This window comes from Phacochoerus africanus, chromosome 10 (assembly GCF_016906955.1).
Source record: "Phacochoerus africanus isolate WHEZ1 chromosome 10, ROS_Pafr_v1, whole genome shotgun sequence".
NCBI lineage: Eukaryota > Metazoa > Chordata > Mammalia > Artiodactyla > Suidae > Phacochoerus > Phacochoerus africanus.
Window position 1 is genome coordinate 4,943,015 of NC_062553.1, and position 16,493 is coordinate 4,959,507.

Consider the following 16,493-nt stretch of genomic DNA (forward strand, 5'->3'; position numbering starts at 1 on the left):
GTGATCTGTTTGAGTTGCTGTAACAAAATACCACAGACTGGGTGGCTTATAAAGAACAAAAATTTGGGGAGTTCCCGTCGTGGCGCAGTGGTTTAATGAATCCAACTAGGAACATGAGGTTGTGGGTTCGATCCCTGGCCTTGCTCAGTGGGTTAAGGATCCAGCGGTGCTGTGAGCTGTGGTGTAGGTCGCAGACACAGCTTGGATCCTGCATTGCTGTGGCTCTGGCGTAGGCCGGCGGCTACAGCTTCAATTCAACCCCTAGCCTGGGAACCTCCATATGCCGCGGGAGCAGCCCAAGAAAAGGCAAAAAGACAAAAAAAAAGGAAGAAAAATTTGGAGTTCCCGTTGTGGCTCAGCAGTTAGGAATCTGACTAGAATTCATGAAGATGTGGGTTTGATCGCTGGCCCCACTCAGTGGCTTAAGTGTCTGGTGTTGCTGCAAGGTGCGACATAGGTCAAAGACACGGCTCGAACCCGGTATTGCTGTGGCTGTGGCGTAGGCTGGCACCTGCAGCTCTGATTTGAACCCCAGCCCAGGAACTTCCATATCCTGCAGGTGTGGCCCTAAAAAAAACCAAAAACAAAAATTTCTATGGCACAGCACTGGAGACTGGAAGTTCACGATCTGGGGGCCAGCAAGGTCGCGTTCTGGTGAAGGCCTTCTGGCTGCGATGACAGACTTCTCACTGTGTCTTCCCAGGGTGACGCGGGGAGGGGGTTTGGGGAGTGGGTGTGGGGCCTCTTTGTCAGGGCGCTAATCCCATTCAGGGGGCTCCACCCTCATGACCTAAGCACCTCGGGAAGGCTCCCTCTCCCAACACCATCACTTCATCACATCTCGTGTTAGGTTTCAACACATGAATGATGGGGGAGCACAAACTTTCAGATCACAGCATTAAGGAATGAGGTCAAGGTCAAATAGTTAGTGAGCGGCAGACATGGGATTGTCTGGGGCCCAAGCCTTGTCCTTGACACCAACCTGCCCGGCTGTGTGCCCACCTCGGGAGGGGACAGGCCAACCTGCAGCCACAGAAATGCATTACGACATGCTCCCTTCACGCTCTAGTGGCACCGTGAGGAAGTCACTCTCCTGGGGACCGCTGCACAGAGCAGGTGCTGCAGGAGTCCCAGGGGACAGAGGAGCGTTTGATGCATACAAGGTGGGAGGGACATGGCAGGCAGTAGAGAGGCATCTTGTCCCAAGGTGAAGGGTGCACAGCTGTCGTGGGAGCTCTGAGAACGTGAGAGCTGGGTGTAGGGAGGGCGGGAGGAGGCAGGCCCTGGAAGCAGCACCACATCAGTGAGGGCCGTGTGCCGGGCTTAACCCTCATCCAAGTTTCCAGGAGGAGAGGAAGATCCGATCTGGGATTTAGGAAGCTCACGGGAGCAGCGTGAGATCTGGGGGACCCCCAGGGTGCGGGCGCACGGGAGGCTCTAGCGTTTGGTCGGATCAGAACCGATGACACTGTGCCCATAGCACGGGAGCAAGGACAGGTTCGGAGGAAATGGGATGTCAGGGTGGCATCGATGGTTGTCTGGTACCATTCCAGAGGGAAGGGGAATCAGAAACACTTAATTTGATGCATAGAAACTCTGCGTTTTTCTTATCAAGTGTTGGGCGCAACTGAAAGCCATGATTCTCACCTCACCCTGTGAACTCCGCCCCTTCTTCAGCCTCACCTCCTCCATCTCATTTGGCTCAAGGATCCAAACAAGGGGGCCCAAGACCACATTCTCTGATGGTCTGGGCTGGTGCAAGGTTGGGGTCTGGAAGGGTGGATGAACAGATTCCAGAACTCTGCTGTGAAGAGTGTTTGTTACAGCTGCTTTGGATAAACCTTGTGAGTGGCACAGGTCGGAATGCTGCTCCCCCAGGCAAAGGTTTGTGGTGTAGCCCCAGTGCTGAGGATGCATTGTAGGGGCTCAGCCCATATTTGTAGATGAAGGAATTGACGCTCTCTGGTCTCCTGGACCCAGGAACAAAAGTCATATTTGGAATTCCCATGTGGCACAGGATCCCTGAGGATGCAGGATCGATCCCTGGCCTTGCTCATTGGGTTAAGACCTGGCATTGCTGTGAGCTGTAGTGTAGGTGGCAGATGGGGCTTGGATCCTGTGTTGCTGTGACTGTGGTGTAGGCCGGCAGCTGCAGCTCCTATTAGACTCCTCGACTGGGAACGTCCATATGCCAAGGGGGCGGCCCTAAAAGCACGCGCACACACACACACACACACACACACACACAAGTCATGCTTATGCAACATAGAACCCTACTGTCTGCAGCTGTGCTACTGTGGATAACAACTTGGTACACATCTCTCTATGTCTCTGCACATCACTGTATGTCTCTGCGCACAAGGCCAGGCATCTCTGTGCACCTGGCCAGATATCTTGGCGCACATGGCCAGACATCTCTGCGCACCTGGCCAGACCTCTCAGCCTACATGGCTACACGTCCCTGTGGACGTGTCTCTATATCCCTGTGGACATCCGCTTTCCCATTCCTCAGCCTTTTCACCTGCTGCACTTTCTCCCAGAACTATCCTTCCCCCATCTTAATCCACCTGACGTGGGACCTCATCCTTCAGGTCTCTCTTGGTTCTTCTTCCTTAAAAGGCCTTCCTGTGACTTCCTCATATGGTAATTTCCCAGATATCTCAGGGTGTTTTCCTTATAACATCTGGACTTGCAGGTCCTATGTGCCCCGGACATGGTAAATGATAATAGTAGCCGCTCATTGATGCCAACCCTGCGTGCGGCTCTCCTGTAAGAGCTGCACATGCGTTACGCTCACGGAATCCTCACAACTGCTCCGTAAAGTGATTCCTAAGATTGCCCCCATTTCACCGATTAGGACGTAGAGGCCCAGAGAGGGCCGACACTGGGTTGGGGTGGCTCAGCTTGCAGGTGGAGGCGCCCGGATTGGAACCCAGGTGGTCTGTCTCTTGGGCTTTACCTATTCAATCAAAACGTGTTCATCCAATCTTGGACCAACGAAATTTTCACTACATTTTGGGGGGTAGGGGGACAATGATTAAAGGTATTCATTCATTTAAAAACCATGCAAGCTCAAACAGAAGAGGCCTTGCTAAAAGCCTGTGGGGATGAGGCGGTTCCGCCTTTTGCTTTGCCCAAATTCTGCCCCTGACTCTCGCCTTGGAATTACCACCTTGGCCGCCCTCGTCTTAGGGGTATTGCGGTTCATGGAGACAGAGGCAAATTTTGTCTAGTCCAGGAGGAGAGAGCAAGAGAGAATATTATACCCGAGTGAAGGAGATGGAAAAAAGAAGTCCTGGATCTTTCGGGAAACAAATTAGTAGAAGGTGATTGCATTTTATGAAAGATCAACCAGGTCACACACCCCTCTCCCTCGGGGAGAAAGTGTTAAGAAGAGAGTCCTGGCGCTCCTGTTGTGGCTCAGGGGTAACGAACCCGACTAGTATCCGTGAGGATGTGGGCTTGATCCCTGGCCTCGCTCAGAGGGTTAAGGATCCGGCATTGCCGTGAGCTGTGGTGTAGGTCACAGACGCGGCTCAGATCCCGTGCTGCTGTGGCGGTGGTGTAGGCCAGCAGCTGCAGCTCCAATTCCACCCCTAGCCTGGGAACTTTCATATGCTTTGGGTGTGGCCCTAAAAAATAAAGAAGAAGGTAGAGTCTTAATAGTAATTTCCTCTCTTATTTAAGGCTTGCAGATGGGGAGAAATGCACAGTCCTTCCAACTCTGAACACACTTCTGGTATTTCTCTCCCATTATAGCCTAGTTGCATAAAAATCTTCGTAGGTTTGAGAAGATCAAAGCGTTCCTTCAAAGTTCCCGTGCCATTGGTTCAGTTCTCCTCTGCTGCTACTTTGGCAGTGCCCATCGGCCTTTAAAAATCTCTTTTACTTTTCTTTTTTTTTAAGACTCATTTGCTGGATGGGAGATTGATGGGAAAAGGACTGTTGACTCTGTTGCCACCAGTTCCCAGTGTTTTTGTCTCTGCACTGACTCCTGTCCCCCTTTAATTTTCCCTCTGGAATTCCTGCCAGCACAAGGAGCAGCGGAAGGAGCAGCTGTCCATCGGTGAGGCCCTGGGAGCGGCCGAGGATGCCGGCCAGTACCTGGGCCAGTGGCGCAGCCTGGTGGCCGAACACAGCGCCGCCCTGGAGGAGCTGCAGGAGCGCCTGGACCAGGCTGCCCTGGATGAGCTCAGGGCCCTGACCCTGTCGCTGTCCGAGAAAGCCACCGAGGAGCTGCGGCGGCTGCAGAACTCAGCCATGACCCAGGAGCTGCTCAAGCTCGGGGTGCCCTGGCTCTTCCTGCAGCCCATCCTGGAGGAGCACAGCAGGGACCTGGCAGCCCGGGCCGAGCGGCTGGAGGGCGAGGAGAGGGACCGGGGCCAGGAGGGCATCCAGAGCGTGAGGCAGAGACTGAAGGATGACGCCCTGGAGGCCTCCACCGAGGAGCAGGCGGAGCTGAGACACTGGGAGCACCTGATCTTCGGGTGAGTTAATTGGGTTTTTTGTCCCTTGAGGGCCACGCCCATGGCATATGGAGGTTCCCAGCCACAGCCACGCAGGATCCAATCCCTGTGTGTTTTTATTGCCTCCTCTCTGCCCGTTGGTGGGGGGAGGGGATTTGGCCCCCTGGTTACGGGATGTCTGACCACGTGACACCTGACATTGGCCAGCAGCTTATTAGTCACTTAGACTCACAGCCTGGGTAGGGGGGCCCTGCTTCCCCCCGACCCCCAGGGCCACTGGGGGTTGCAGAGCAAACAACCAGGGCCTGGGGGAGGCACGCTTTGTAGTAATAAGAGGATGAGTTGCCCCCCCGCCTGGTTCCCGTGGGGGGATGGGAGGGGCTTGTTTGCATCATTGCACAGGCTGGCAGGGAGCTGAAACCCACTGCTCAGGATTGAGCATCTGGTCCCCAGATGAGCTGTGTTGCTTGACAAGGGGATCGTGTCCACAGGAGCAGAGTGGGAGGGTATGTGTGGTTAGGCCATGCCAGGCCCTCCGGTGTCAGACGTCAGGGAGCACAGGCCTTGCAGCGCCCTGCACCGTGTCTGCACCTGGCGCCTTGGGTCACTAAGGACAAGATCCGTGGATGACAGCCACCTGTGGACAGGATGTCACAGGCCACAGCCGGCCAACATTCTTGGTGCCGCAACTATAAAATAATGGGTAATTTGCACCAGTTCTGGCTTTAAAGACATTGGAGGGCTTTGCAAGCAATGAGGACAAGTTGAAGACAGATTCCAGCGGGGCCAGGGTTCGCAGTCCTCTATGGCCCTGCAGCACTTGCCACCACTTTGTGCAGACTGACATTCACTGTGGCCCCACAGGGGCCTTCAGTTGTGTAATAGACACCAACAGAGCTCTGGCAGCTGCTTGGGGCTGGCGCATCAGGTTGGAAACTGGAGGAGCCTCAAACATGGCCTGTATGGGGCTACAGAGGGGAATGGAATGTGGGCAGTATAGACTGGAAAACCTGGTTTAAATCCCAGCACTACCACCAACCCTCTGTGTAGGCAAGGTACTTAACCTCTCTGAGCCTCATCGTGCTTGCCTGTAACATGGGATGACTAAGTCATTCAGGGTGCTTTCAGCAAGCACGTGATACTATTGGGTTGTGAAAAGTGAATAAAACATTTTATAAGAAATCGGGAAGCAAATGTTCCCATTTTGATTCCAGGACTCAATGGTACTATCCAGGATCCAGTCCTCAGGGTCTTTCGGTTGCCCTATACTGAGTTTGCCCTCCTGGCCGTGCCTCCTCCTCTCAGCGCTCTTCCCCGGGGACCACTTTGCTGCCCCGGAGGATGGGGGGTCCCAGGTGTTTGCAGAGAGGAGGGTCGCCTGGTTCAGATTAAGTGACATCTCGGCTCCTTCTCACCTCTTTTCTGGTTCTGTCTTCATTTATTTTCCTAATCTTCGTATTTGTCTCATTGAACAAACAAGAACGCTGTCTTCTCCAGGCCCATACAAATCAGATCCTTAAATGCCACTTCTCACTCTCGAGAGTTGTTCTCGGCTGTAATTATTCAGCTCAGTGTAGATCCAAGCAAAGTCTCTCTGCTCCTCCAACCAGCTCCGGGCTCTTCAAAGTGGGTGGATTGGCGTTGACATTCCCGTTACCAGATGGTCTTCTTGTTGCCTTCATTTGGCTCCATTTTGCTGGGAGTATTACTAACGCCAATGCGGACGGAGTCTCTCAACAGGAGAAGAGAAATCTCACTTTGCTCTCAGAAGACCCTTTATGATTTTCCTAAGCGTTACAGAGGGTCAACTAATTAATACACGCAATATGAGTCTGCTTACGCACTTTGCTTCTCTAAGACCCAAAAGGTTGCAGCCTTTATTTGTGAGCCAAGAAGGAGAAATGGTTGTGCGCAATTGCTTTGAAACATATTTGTCTAAGTGTCCTGATTTCAAGCAAGATGGAGCTGCATTAAACCTACTCCGATCAAGTGAGAATTATTAAGGATGCGTATTTTGAGGGTGTTTTTTTTTTTTTTTGGCTAAACTCCTGCCTGGATTTTAAATTCCTTGAGGCCAAAGACCCTGTCTCCCGCATTTCTGTATTATCTCCATGTCTGCCTCGTGGAGGAGTAAGGCCAGACCACTCAGGTCTGATCGAGTTTGAAGATGGCCAGAATAATGACACAGATTCTTTTTGGAGTCCCTTTCACCTGGGATTCCATCTAAGCAGCAAACAATGGGCAGAGAGGCTCCGTGAGGACAGGAGCAGCTGCAGTTTCCTGAAGCACTTTAGAAAAATCGGGGCATCCCGAGACGTGGACTCAGGCCTTCAGACGGCTCTGGCTGGGGCCTGACAGTCATTTTCAGTCTGCCTGAGAGAACTTTCTAGCTGAGCCTTGAGATCTGAGCATGGCGACCCTGGCCCTGGCCTCCCTCGGCAGTGTCCCGTAGTTACTTCCGAATTTTAAAGCATCCACAAAGCGTATTCCATGCACGTGTTTCCAGGCGTGTTTCAGTGTGAACACACCTCGCCAGAATAACCCAGCACGTCTGTTTGTGTACAGAGGGTCTTTGTTGCGTGATCAGTGAACAGACACATACCACCCAAGGAAGGAGAAGGAACGCCCCCTTCAGGTGGTCTCTCCTGGGTCAGGAAGGACATTCTGTCCAGAGGTCCCAGCAGACGTCCCCCAATATCTCATTGGCCAGCGCTGGCCCCCTAGAGGCAGGAAAGTGAGCTTGTGGCCCTTCTCCCCTGGAGAGTGGCTCTGGGGGCCTTGCCCGGGGGGAGGCAGAGGGGAAGGTCCTCAGTTTCCTCATCTGTGGATTCAGGACCAAGTTGTGCAAAGGGTCAGGGGGGATGCAGGAAACGTCTTTGTTTCCGGAGGCCGCCGTGGCCGAGCACCCCACTCGGGGGGCTTACAGCAGAAACCCGTTCTCGCAGTTCTGGAGGTTAGACGCCTCGATGAAGGGGCTGGCAGGGCCCTGCTCATCTGAAGGCTCCAGGTGAGAACCTGTCCCTGCTTTTCTCTTAGCTTCTGGTGTTGCCAACATCCTTGGCACTTGTGGCTGACAGACCCGTCACTGTCACCTGACCTTTTCCTTATGTGTGTGTGTGTGTGTATGTGTGTGTGTCTGTCTGTCTGTCTTCTCTTCTTTAAAGGATAACAGTCATAGTGGATTAAGGGCCACCTACTCAACTATGACCTCGACATAACTTAAATTCTTCTTTTGGAGTTCCCGTCGGGGCTCAGTGGTTAATGAAGCCAACTAGGAACCATGAGGTGGCGGGTTCGATCCCTGGCCTCGCTCAGCAGGTTAAGGATCTGGCATTGCCATGAGCTGTGGTGTAGGTCAAAGAGGTGGGTCGGATCTGGCATTGCTGTGGCTCTGGTGTAGGGTGGCAGCTCCAGCTCCGATTCGACCCCTAGTCTGTGAACCTCCACGTGCTGTGAGAGTGGCCCTAGAAAAGACAAAAAAAAAAGAAGAATTCTTTCTTTTCTTTCTTTTTAGGGCCACACCCACAGCATATGGAGGTTCCCGGGCAAGGGGTCGAATCGGAGCTACAGCTAATGGCCTACGCCAGAGCCACAGCAATGCCTTATTCGAGGCACGTCTTTGACCTACACCACAGCTCATGGCAACGCCGAATCCTTAACCTGCTGAGCGAGGCCAGGGATCGAACCTGCATCTCATGGATACTAGTCGGGTTCATTACCACTGAGCCACAGTGGGAACTCCCTAGCTTCTTAATTGCCTCTGCAAAGGCCCTGTCTCCATATACGATCACATTCACAGGTAGCAAGAGTTAGGGCACTTGTGGCTGACAGAGCAGGTTCTCTTGAAGGTCATGAGCACGGGGAGGCCTATGGCCGCCTCCCAGACATGCTCACAGGCCCACCTAATTCAATTCTGGATTCTTAGCTCCGATATGATGCTGTGTCCCACATAACATGTTCGGTGCTCTAGAAATACTTGTGGAATGGATACCTGATTGAGGAGATGGTGGTTTTTTCCCAGACATGGGTTTAATGGACTTTGAGCTTTGAATTTTCAGCGTTCCCACTTCCAGCACCACCCCCCCCCCCGCCCCGACCCCCGTTCTCTCTGCGTGGGAACATCTAGCTGTCCTTGCTTTACCAGGCAGCTCTGCTCCTCCCCCCTCTCCCTGTCTGAAGAGGAGCTGCTCAGGATGAGGCAGGAAGTTCACGGCTGCTTCGCTCAGATGGACAGGAGCTTGGCCCTCCCCCAGATCCGGGCCCGAGTCCTGCTGCAGGCTTTTCAGACGGCTTGGCGAGAAGCAGAGTTCCTGAAATTGGACCAGGCCCTGGCCGCCCCTGAGCTGCAGGTACGCCAGGCATCTGGGGGCCTCTCATGGTCGCGGGTGGGGGCGGGGCCTCTTCCGGAGGCTGACGTGGCCCGACTGCCAACCTCAGCTCAGCTCAGTGCAAGCTCTCCCGCGCTCTCCTCTGTGGCCACAGGAGCATCGGCTGTTCCTGGCACCCTCTCAAGTTCTGTAGTGGACACACGGGTACCTGGGCTCGGCCCTGTCCACCAGGGGCCAGGAGTCTCGGCCGCTCAGGACTCACAGCCACGCCCCTTTCCTGGGCCTTGCTCTAGGCCACAGGAGCCACTTGGCCCGAGGGGTTGGTTGCACATCCTCCTGTGCCCTCCCTCAGCCACAGCCAGTGACCCTCGGGGTACTTCTATAAGTGACACGAGAGGGATGCTCACCTCAGCTCAGGTGTGTGGGGAGAAGGGCATCTCTCATCCTGGGCCTCGTGGGATATGATGATTGACAGAGGCCTGGAGTGGGCACCTGTTCTGTGCCACGGAGGAGGCAACTCTTGAGTGCAGGTTTGCTGGGAGCCTCCTGTTGACCAGTCAAGGTGAGACCCTCCCTGAGACCCCCATCCCGAGGGGCCCTTTCCGCCTCCTGTCCTGGGCCCCTCATCCCTGTGTTGTGCTCTGAGTTCCTCCCTGGGGAAACCGTGTCACCCCAACCCCTGTCCCTGTCTCTGGGGAACCTGCCCTGAGACAAGGCCTTTGAACTTGCAGCTTCCTTTGCCAAGAGCATCGCAGGGCCAGCTCTTCGTAGTCCAGCTCCGTTCAAATGCCACCTGCACCAAGGTCCTCCCTGAGCACCATCCAGAGTAACTGCCCTCCGCCGGGCACCTTTCATCACCTGCGCCTTTCACATCCTCATAGAATTGATCACTATCTGAAATGCCCGGGTTTCTTAACGTGCCCGTGGTCAGTGCCCCCACTACCAGCCAGCTCCCTGTCTGTAGTTCCCATCCATCCCAGCACCTAGGAGGCGCCCGGTGCACAGTAGGTGTGCAATAAACTTTATTGACTGAACCAACCAACCACTAGATGTGTGGACGATGTGGAGGCTTCCGTTAAGGTGATACTATGTTGAGATTGAAGAGCTTTCAAATCACTCCCACTTCCACCAGCTCATCTGTGTTTCACAGCAGGGCCAGGAGCTAGATGTTCTGTCCCCATTTTACAGATGAGGAAACTGACTGGCAGAGAAGAATGAAACTGACCGAGGTTGGAGGGGGTTGGAGGGCTGGCTTAGAGCTGCTGCTTTCTGGCTTTAAGCCCCTGCTTCTCTGTAAAGAGAGAAAACATTTCAGGCACAGCCCTTCTGCGTAAAAAGCCATAACCAGAGGCCACTTGGGAGATTTTAAAAAGTGGGTTGTCTTTTTTGTTTCTCTTATTAGAATGGCGTGGGATGTATAAAATGGTCCTCGTTAAAAAATTGGGGATAGGAGGTCCCTCGTGCCGTGGGTTAAGGATCCAGTGTCATCACTGTGGTGCCTGGGGTTGTTGCTGTGGCACAGGTTTGATCCCTGGCCCAGGAACTTCTGTAGACCATGGATGTGGTGGAAAAAATTTAGGGACAGAGCATCAAAAAAATGTATATGAGGTTTTGGAACAGTGAGTAAAAACAGTTGCACGTAGCAAAAGAGAGGCGTGTTGCTCCTGCTTTGACCAAGGGCTGATTTGGGCAGGAACCAGGTGTCTGACTGTCAAGTTGTTGTCAAGTGCTGGGTTTTGAAATAGACCTGGCCTGGCTCTCTGCCTCGTGGGTGAGAAGTCACTCCCTGGAGACCCTCTAGCAGAAATGCAGAGTCGGTCGGTGGGCAGGGAGTGGAGCTCGCCATTGGCTGAGCCCGGCTACCTTGATGGGCATCTTGGGCAAGAAGCAGAGGGTGGTGGAGGCTGCAGACAGCCGGAGGGCAGCCCCGTGAGTGTGGGCCAGCAGCCCTGCAGCCAGGGATGGGAGTTCGCGCTTACAAAGTCTTCAACCTCTTATTTATTTTATTTTGTCTTATTTTCATTTTATTTCATTCTTACATTTTCTTACTCAATTTTTCCATCTGTAAAATGGGTGTAATGATGATTATTGTGGGAATGAGCTGGTCCAACAGGTTGAGAAGAGTGAGTTGTGCTCTGCACATCGTCGCCCCCTCGGGCCTCCCACTCTTTCTTCTTCGTGCCACTAGGTAACCCCTCCATGGCGGCCTTCCCCACTGACCGCTGTTTGGAGCCAGGGCCCTGGATGACAAACCAGCCAGGGACTCCCAGGGCTCTCGGACCACTTATGCAAATGAGCATGTGAGGACCTCGTAAACTCTAAGACATGTGCAAGTCAGACTTGCCTCCCTCCTGCCTCCCTGGCTCTCTCTAAGTTCTCTAAGTTCTGCTATGGTCCAAAGCCCTCACGTCGTCTGACCCCTGATGCTGGGAAACTGACTCTTGGTGGGGCTTTGGCGTCCACCCATTTCCGTGGTGTAAATACTCCTCTCAAGGTCAATTTCAGGCTACCGACTCGACATCGCTGTGCATGCAGCCGGGAGAGATGCGTGCGATCACCCCTCCCGCCCCCCCAGCCTTCTCTGGCTTCACCCCCTTCCAGTCCCAGAACTCATTCTGGGCTTCAGGGTCCTACCCACCCACCTGGCCCTGTTCCCAAGAGGCCTTGACTTTGTTTAGCATAATTTCCTTTTTTTGGCGTAATCCCAGTTAGATCAGGAGATGAAGACTGTGGTTCATTCGTGGAACTGGCTAAACCCAGCCGAGTGTTTCAAGACATCGGGCTCAGGAGTGAGGTTCTCCTGTTGTGCTGCGTTATATTCTTGTAGTAACCCTATGGGGTAGGTATTCTTATCCCCATTTTACAGGTGTGGAAACTGAGGCTCAGAGATGAGGGCATCTGCTACACTCCTTCATTCATGGGATAACAATTTACTGAGTACCTACGACCTCTTCTTCGACCCCTCTCCGTCTTGCACTGGGCATCAGCTCTTTCCGGAACCCTCTATTCCCAGACTTTCACCCCCCTGACACCTTGTCATGTGGGGCTCGGCTTCGCCTGTGCAAAGAAGCTGCTCTGTGTGCAGACTGCTCTTCCGGGGGCACGGTCTGTGCATGCTGGCTCCTGGAATGGATGCCCAGGGATGTCCTCAGCAGCGTTCATGTCTGCACATGTTTCCCCGTCCACCCCATCCACCCCGTCCACGTCAGACGAGGGCCAGCACGCTCAGTACGTCCCCTGGTCTTCCCGGCGCTCACCTCTGTGCGTGTCTTGGTCACTGATTTGTTGTCATGTTTACGGATTGCTTCCTCCTCTATTTGGTAAACTTCACAAATGACCGAGACCTCTTCTGTCCCGTGCCCTGTTCGGAGAGACGGATGAATCGAGGTCCCTCTGCTGGACAGTTGGTGGACACAGGCAGGGGGCCACCGTCTGTCTCAGAGCAAAGCTTGGCTCTGCCCACAAGGGTCCCTTTTGTCCCCTCAGTGGGTCGAGCCCCCAAAGTGTGCCAAGACTGCCGGCCCATGAATGGAGCTCATTCTGAGAATGTCTGTCTGTCCTCCCGTCTCCCTATGACAGCTGTGCAGTTCCCAGAGCTGCAGGAGCTTCTCTGGGCTTGGGGAGTCCAGAGGCTGCACCAACCTGCTGGTGATCGCTTTTTTTTTTTAAGTTTTATTGAAGTAGAGTTAACTTACAAAGCTGTGATAATTTCTGCTGTACAACAAACTGATTCTATTATGCGTGGACACACGTCCATTCTTTTTCAGACCTCAAGTCCCCCTTCCCTCCTACCCCCCCAACTGTCCCCCTTGGTAACCATAAGGGGTTTTGTTTGTTTGTTTGTCTGGCTTTTCAGGGCTGCACCTGCAGCATATGGAAGTTCCCAGGGTCTAAGCAGAGCGCCGCTGCTGGCCTACACCACAGCCACAGCAATACCAGATTCAAGCTGCATTTTTGAGCTACACCACCGCTCACAGCAAGGCCAGATCCTTAACCCACTGAGTGAGGCCAGGGATCAAACCCGTGTCCTCATGGGTACTAGTCCAGCTCATTACTGCTGAGCCACGACGGGAACCCTGTACCCATAAGTTTTTCAGTCTGTGAGTCTGTTTCTGTCCTGCAGGTTAAGTTCATTTGTAGCCTTTTTTTGTAGATTCCACATATAAGTGCTATCATACACTGTTTGTCTTTCATTGTCTAACTTCATGTAGGCTGATAGTTTCGAGGTCCACCTTCTCACCCATGTTTCCTGCCCCCCTCCAGCCACAGTCCAAGGCGAGAAAGCCGCGCTCCAAGACCAAAAGCAAGATAGACCTTTTCAAGAAGTGCATTGAAGAAAAAATTCAGCTTTTCAAGGAACAGGCCCCCGAAGACCTACTTGAAAAGGTCAGTGCTTCTGCCCATCGCGGCGGCCTGGCTGGAGGGCGCACAGAGCCCTGGGGGGCCGTGGCTGCCCACCTCAACCCCGCACCCAGCTTTTATACTGTGCTTCTGGGGGGACTGCCCATCCCCTCTCCGCTTCCCCCCTGCCCCTTCTGCCTGGAGCCCTCTTCCTGTGCTTCTCCCCCGGGGGGCGGGGGTGGGGGGGGAGGTCTCCCACCAGTTGGTTCTTCTGGCCTCACCTCCAGTGCTGCCTCTGCAGCCCATGGTTGCTTCCATCCCTGTGCCAGGCTCTGTGCCAAGGAGCTCACACAGAGGGCTGCATCGTGCTGCTTCACTTCTACACACCCCCCATTTATCTTGCAGGCCGTCCCCTGCCCTGTGCCCCATAAGCCCCCCCACCTCCCTCCCCCGCGCCTTTCTCATCACCCCCCAGTTACACTTTTGTTTCTGCGCCTACCGCGCATACACCTCATGCTGCTTCCCCGCGTCCTTCCCTCTTCCTGGATTTACCTTTCCGCCTCTCTTTACCTGGACAAGTGGCCTCTGTCCTCAGGTGTCCCCTCCTCCAAGAAGCCCTCCCAGAACACCCGGTTCTCCCACTTACCCCTACCCCCGCCAGCTCCCTTCCTGGCACGTCTCACGCTGCTCCGCAGTTTACCAGGATGCTGAGGACACAGCGTCCGATGTCCCAGGCATCGTGCTCACAACCTGTGGGGACAGTGGTGACCGAGGCAGCCCTGGTCCCCGCTCTCAAGAGACACATGTCTAGAGAGAGATGGACAGAAAGCACTTGAAGTTATAGCCAGTGACTGGCGCTGTTAAAGACAGGAGGCTGGTGTGAGGGTGACGGGGGGGCGGTCGCAAGGGACGAGGGACAGGTGGACTCCACTGTAGGTGAGAGAGTCAGGTCAGGTCTGTCTGAGGAGGTGACATTTAAGGGTTGACACCATGTTGTCACTGCCAGGGACCTGCTGCCTCCCCCAGCACACAGCAGAGGGCCCCCAAGAGGGACATGTCAGTGAGTGGCTGTTCTGTTCCTACCTTCTGTCCCTCGGGTCCTTTCCTAACTTGTTTATTTCATGTAGTGTATTTCACAGAACACAGATGCATAACCTGGCAAAGCGCCGTGGAACCTGCTCCAGGCAAGGTCATGGCTCCTTCCAGGTGTGTCCAGGTGGTTGATGTCCTCGGGGATGCAGGAGGTAGCAGCCCATCCCCACTCGTCTTCTGCACCAAATTGAGAAATAAGACAATGATGAAGGCGGGTAGAGGTGGAAATACCATCTGCCGTACTGCTAAAGGCTATTTCAGGAGTTAGGAGTGAGGGTGCACGTGAGACGGACATGCTTAAACACCCCGGAATTAAACAAACTCAGTCACGCAGTCACAGGCGGTCCTGGGGGGGAGAGGGGCTCCCAGGGCAGAGCTGTCCACACATGCCCAGTGGGTTCCCAGTTCACCCAGGAGGAGGAGAGGAGAGGGGTGGAGAGAGGCAGGGGCGAGAGGCGGGATCAGGGTGGGCTCGGCAGGTGGGGCGTTTCCTCCAGTGCGCTCTGGTTTGTGACTGTCCGTCGGACTTCAGGTAGATGTGGTCGGAGAAGGAAGAGTTGGGATTTGGTTTGGAGGATGGCATGGGTGGCCCGAGCTGTGGCCAAGGGCACAGTGCAGGTTTGGGGGAGCCCAGAGAATCGGCAGTCCTGGGAAGCATCTGCTTGGCCGGAGTCCTGGGTCTCCCAAGGGGACGGGAAGCAGACCAGTGCTGGAAAGTCAAGTGCAGGGCTGGGAAGATGGGCTGCGTCTCACCAGCACCATCAAGGGAGGAAAGGGATGGGGCGAGAAGGTCCTGGGGTTCCCAGAGCCAGACTCAGCAGCCCGCCCCGCCCCGAGGTCACCCTTCTCTCATTCAATCTGCGATGTGCTGTACCCCTTCCGACTCGCCTAAGAAGCAGGACCGTCCGTATCCCTAATTTACAGATGTGGAAACGGAGTCTCGGAGAGGTTTCTGCGCCCACGCAGGTTTCTGCAGGCAGGCGCTGGTGGACCCAGTGCTTACAACTCAAGCTCAGACTCTTCGTCGTTATAGTCACTTGCCACAGCTGTGCCATGTGGCACCAGCAAGCCTCGGCCCCCACATCTGTAAGATGAGGATTGCAGCAATGATAACCCACCCACCGGGTGTGTGAGGAGCGAATGGGTTGGAAGGCGCTTTTTAGCTCTGGAGCCCGTTTCCCCCAGTAAGGGAGCAGCTGCAGATGCCACCTTATCCGGGCCTCAGAGAGAGAGGCAGCCGATTGTCATTTGTCAGCGGTGACCTTTTCATGACAGGCCATCTTCGCAGATGGCTCTTTGGTTGTGACAAGTGCCAATAAAAGAGGCACTTCCCGAGTCAACGGCTTTGATGTTCGTTCCTCCTGAAACTCATCGACCGCATCTCTTGGCGTCCGAGCGGCGATTGTTCAGCTTTTTTATTTGCAGGGTAATTGCAGAGAAATGACAGCCTTGGGGTGCATGCCAGCAGCCGAGGGTTGTTGGATCGTGTTTCAGGACTAGGAAGCCCCTCCAGGCTCATGTGGCTGTAAAGGTGGAGCTGGGTCTTGCTGACCTCTGCCCAGAGACCCACTGGAAAGCAAAGCCCCCGCCTGGCTGGCAGCACTGTCCCCAGAGGAGCTGTGGCTTCACAGCTGGGGCACCTGCTGGGCACCCCCTTTCTTTACTAGAATCTGCGTCAGTTATCTCCCCAACCCTCAACCCCAGGTTGATACGTCCCTGGTCTGGACTCTTCCGTCTGAAGAAGTTGGGAGAATTTCCCGAGGTCATGCCGTCAGCGAGCAGCAGAGCTGGGGCCCCAGCAAGGAACGTCTGCCGCTGTCACCCGTGCTGGGTGATGGCGCTGGGTCCGCAGTGAGCAAAATGACTAGGGAAGCAGAGGGATTTGGGGTTTTTTTTTTTAAATCTTTTATTTATATTTTTTTCTACTGTACAGCATGGTGACCCAGTTACGCTGACATGTATACATTCTTTTTTCTCACATTGCATGTTCCATCATAAGTGACTAGACAGAGTTCCCGGTGCTACACAGGATGCTGCCAAAAGGCAGAAATTCACCTGAGTTTTAAGTCTGCTGCAATCCGGTTGCTAATGTTGTAGCCGGGTCAGCAGCCCTGCAAACCGGGCATAGCTTGGCAGCTCCCTGCTCTTTGGGACTCTGGCTCGCGAATCCCAGGCACAGTGGCCTCCCCAACTCTGCGTGTTTTTCTGAACCTACTGAGCCCCCTGGGCAACCCCTGGGTTCCCCCCACCATGTGGTGACCTGGTA

The 16,493-nt window shown here is 54.3% G+C and overlaps 1 protein-coding gene across 3 annotated transcripts in view; it reads left to right on the top strand.

Annotated features, from left to right (window-relative positions):
• Positions 1-16,493, top strand: part of EVC2 (EvC ciliary complex subunit 2) — a 129,947-nt gene that overhangs the window by 79,874 nt on the left and 33,580 nt on the right. For all 3 annotated transcript variants that reach the window (XM_047798747.1, XM_047798746.1, XM_047798748.1), the window contains 3 exons: positions 4,033-4,487; positions 8,611-8,815; positions 13,058-13,180. In XM_047798747.1, coding sequence (XP_047654703.1) covers positions 4,033-4,487; positions 8,611-8,815; positions 13,058-13,180 — 783 coding nt within the window. The remainder of the gene's footprint in view (positions 1-4,032; positions 4,488-8,610; positions 8,816-13,057; positions 13,181-16,493) is intronic.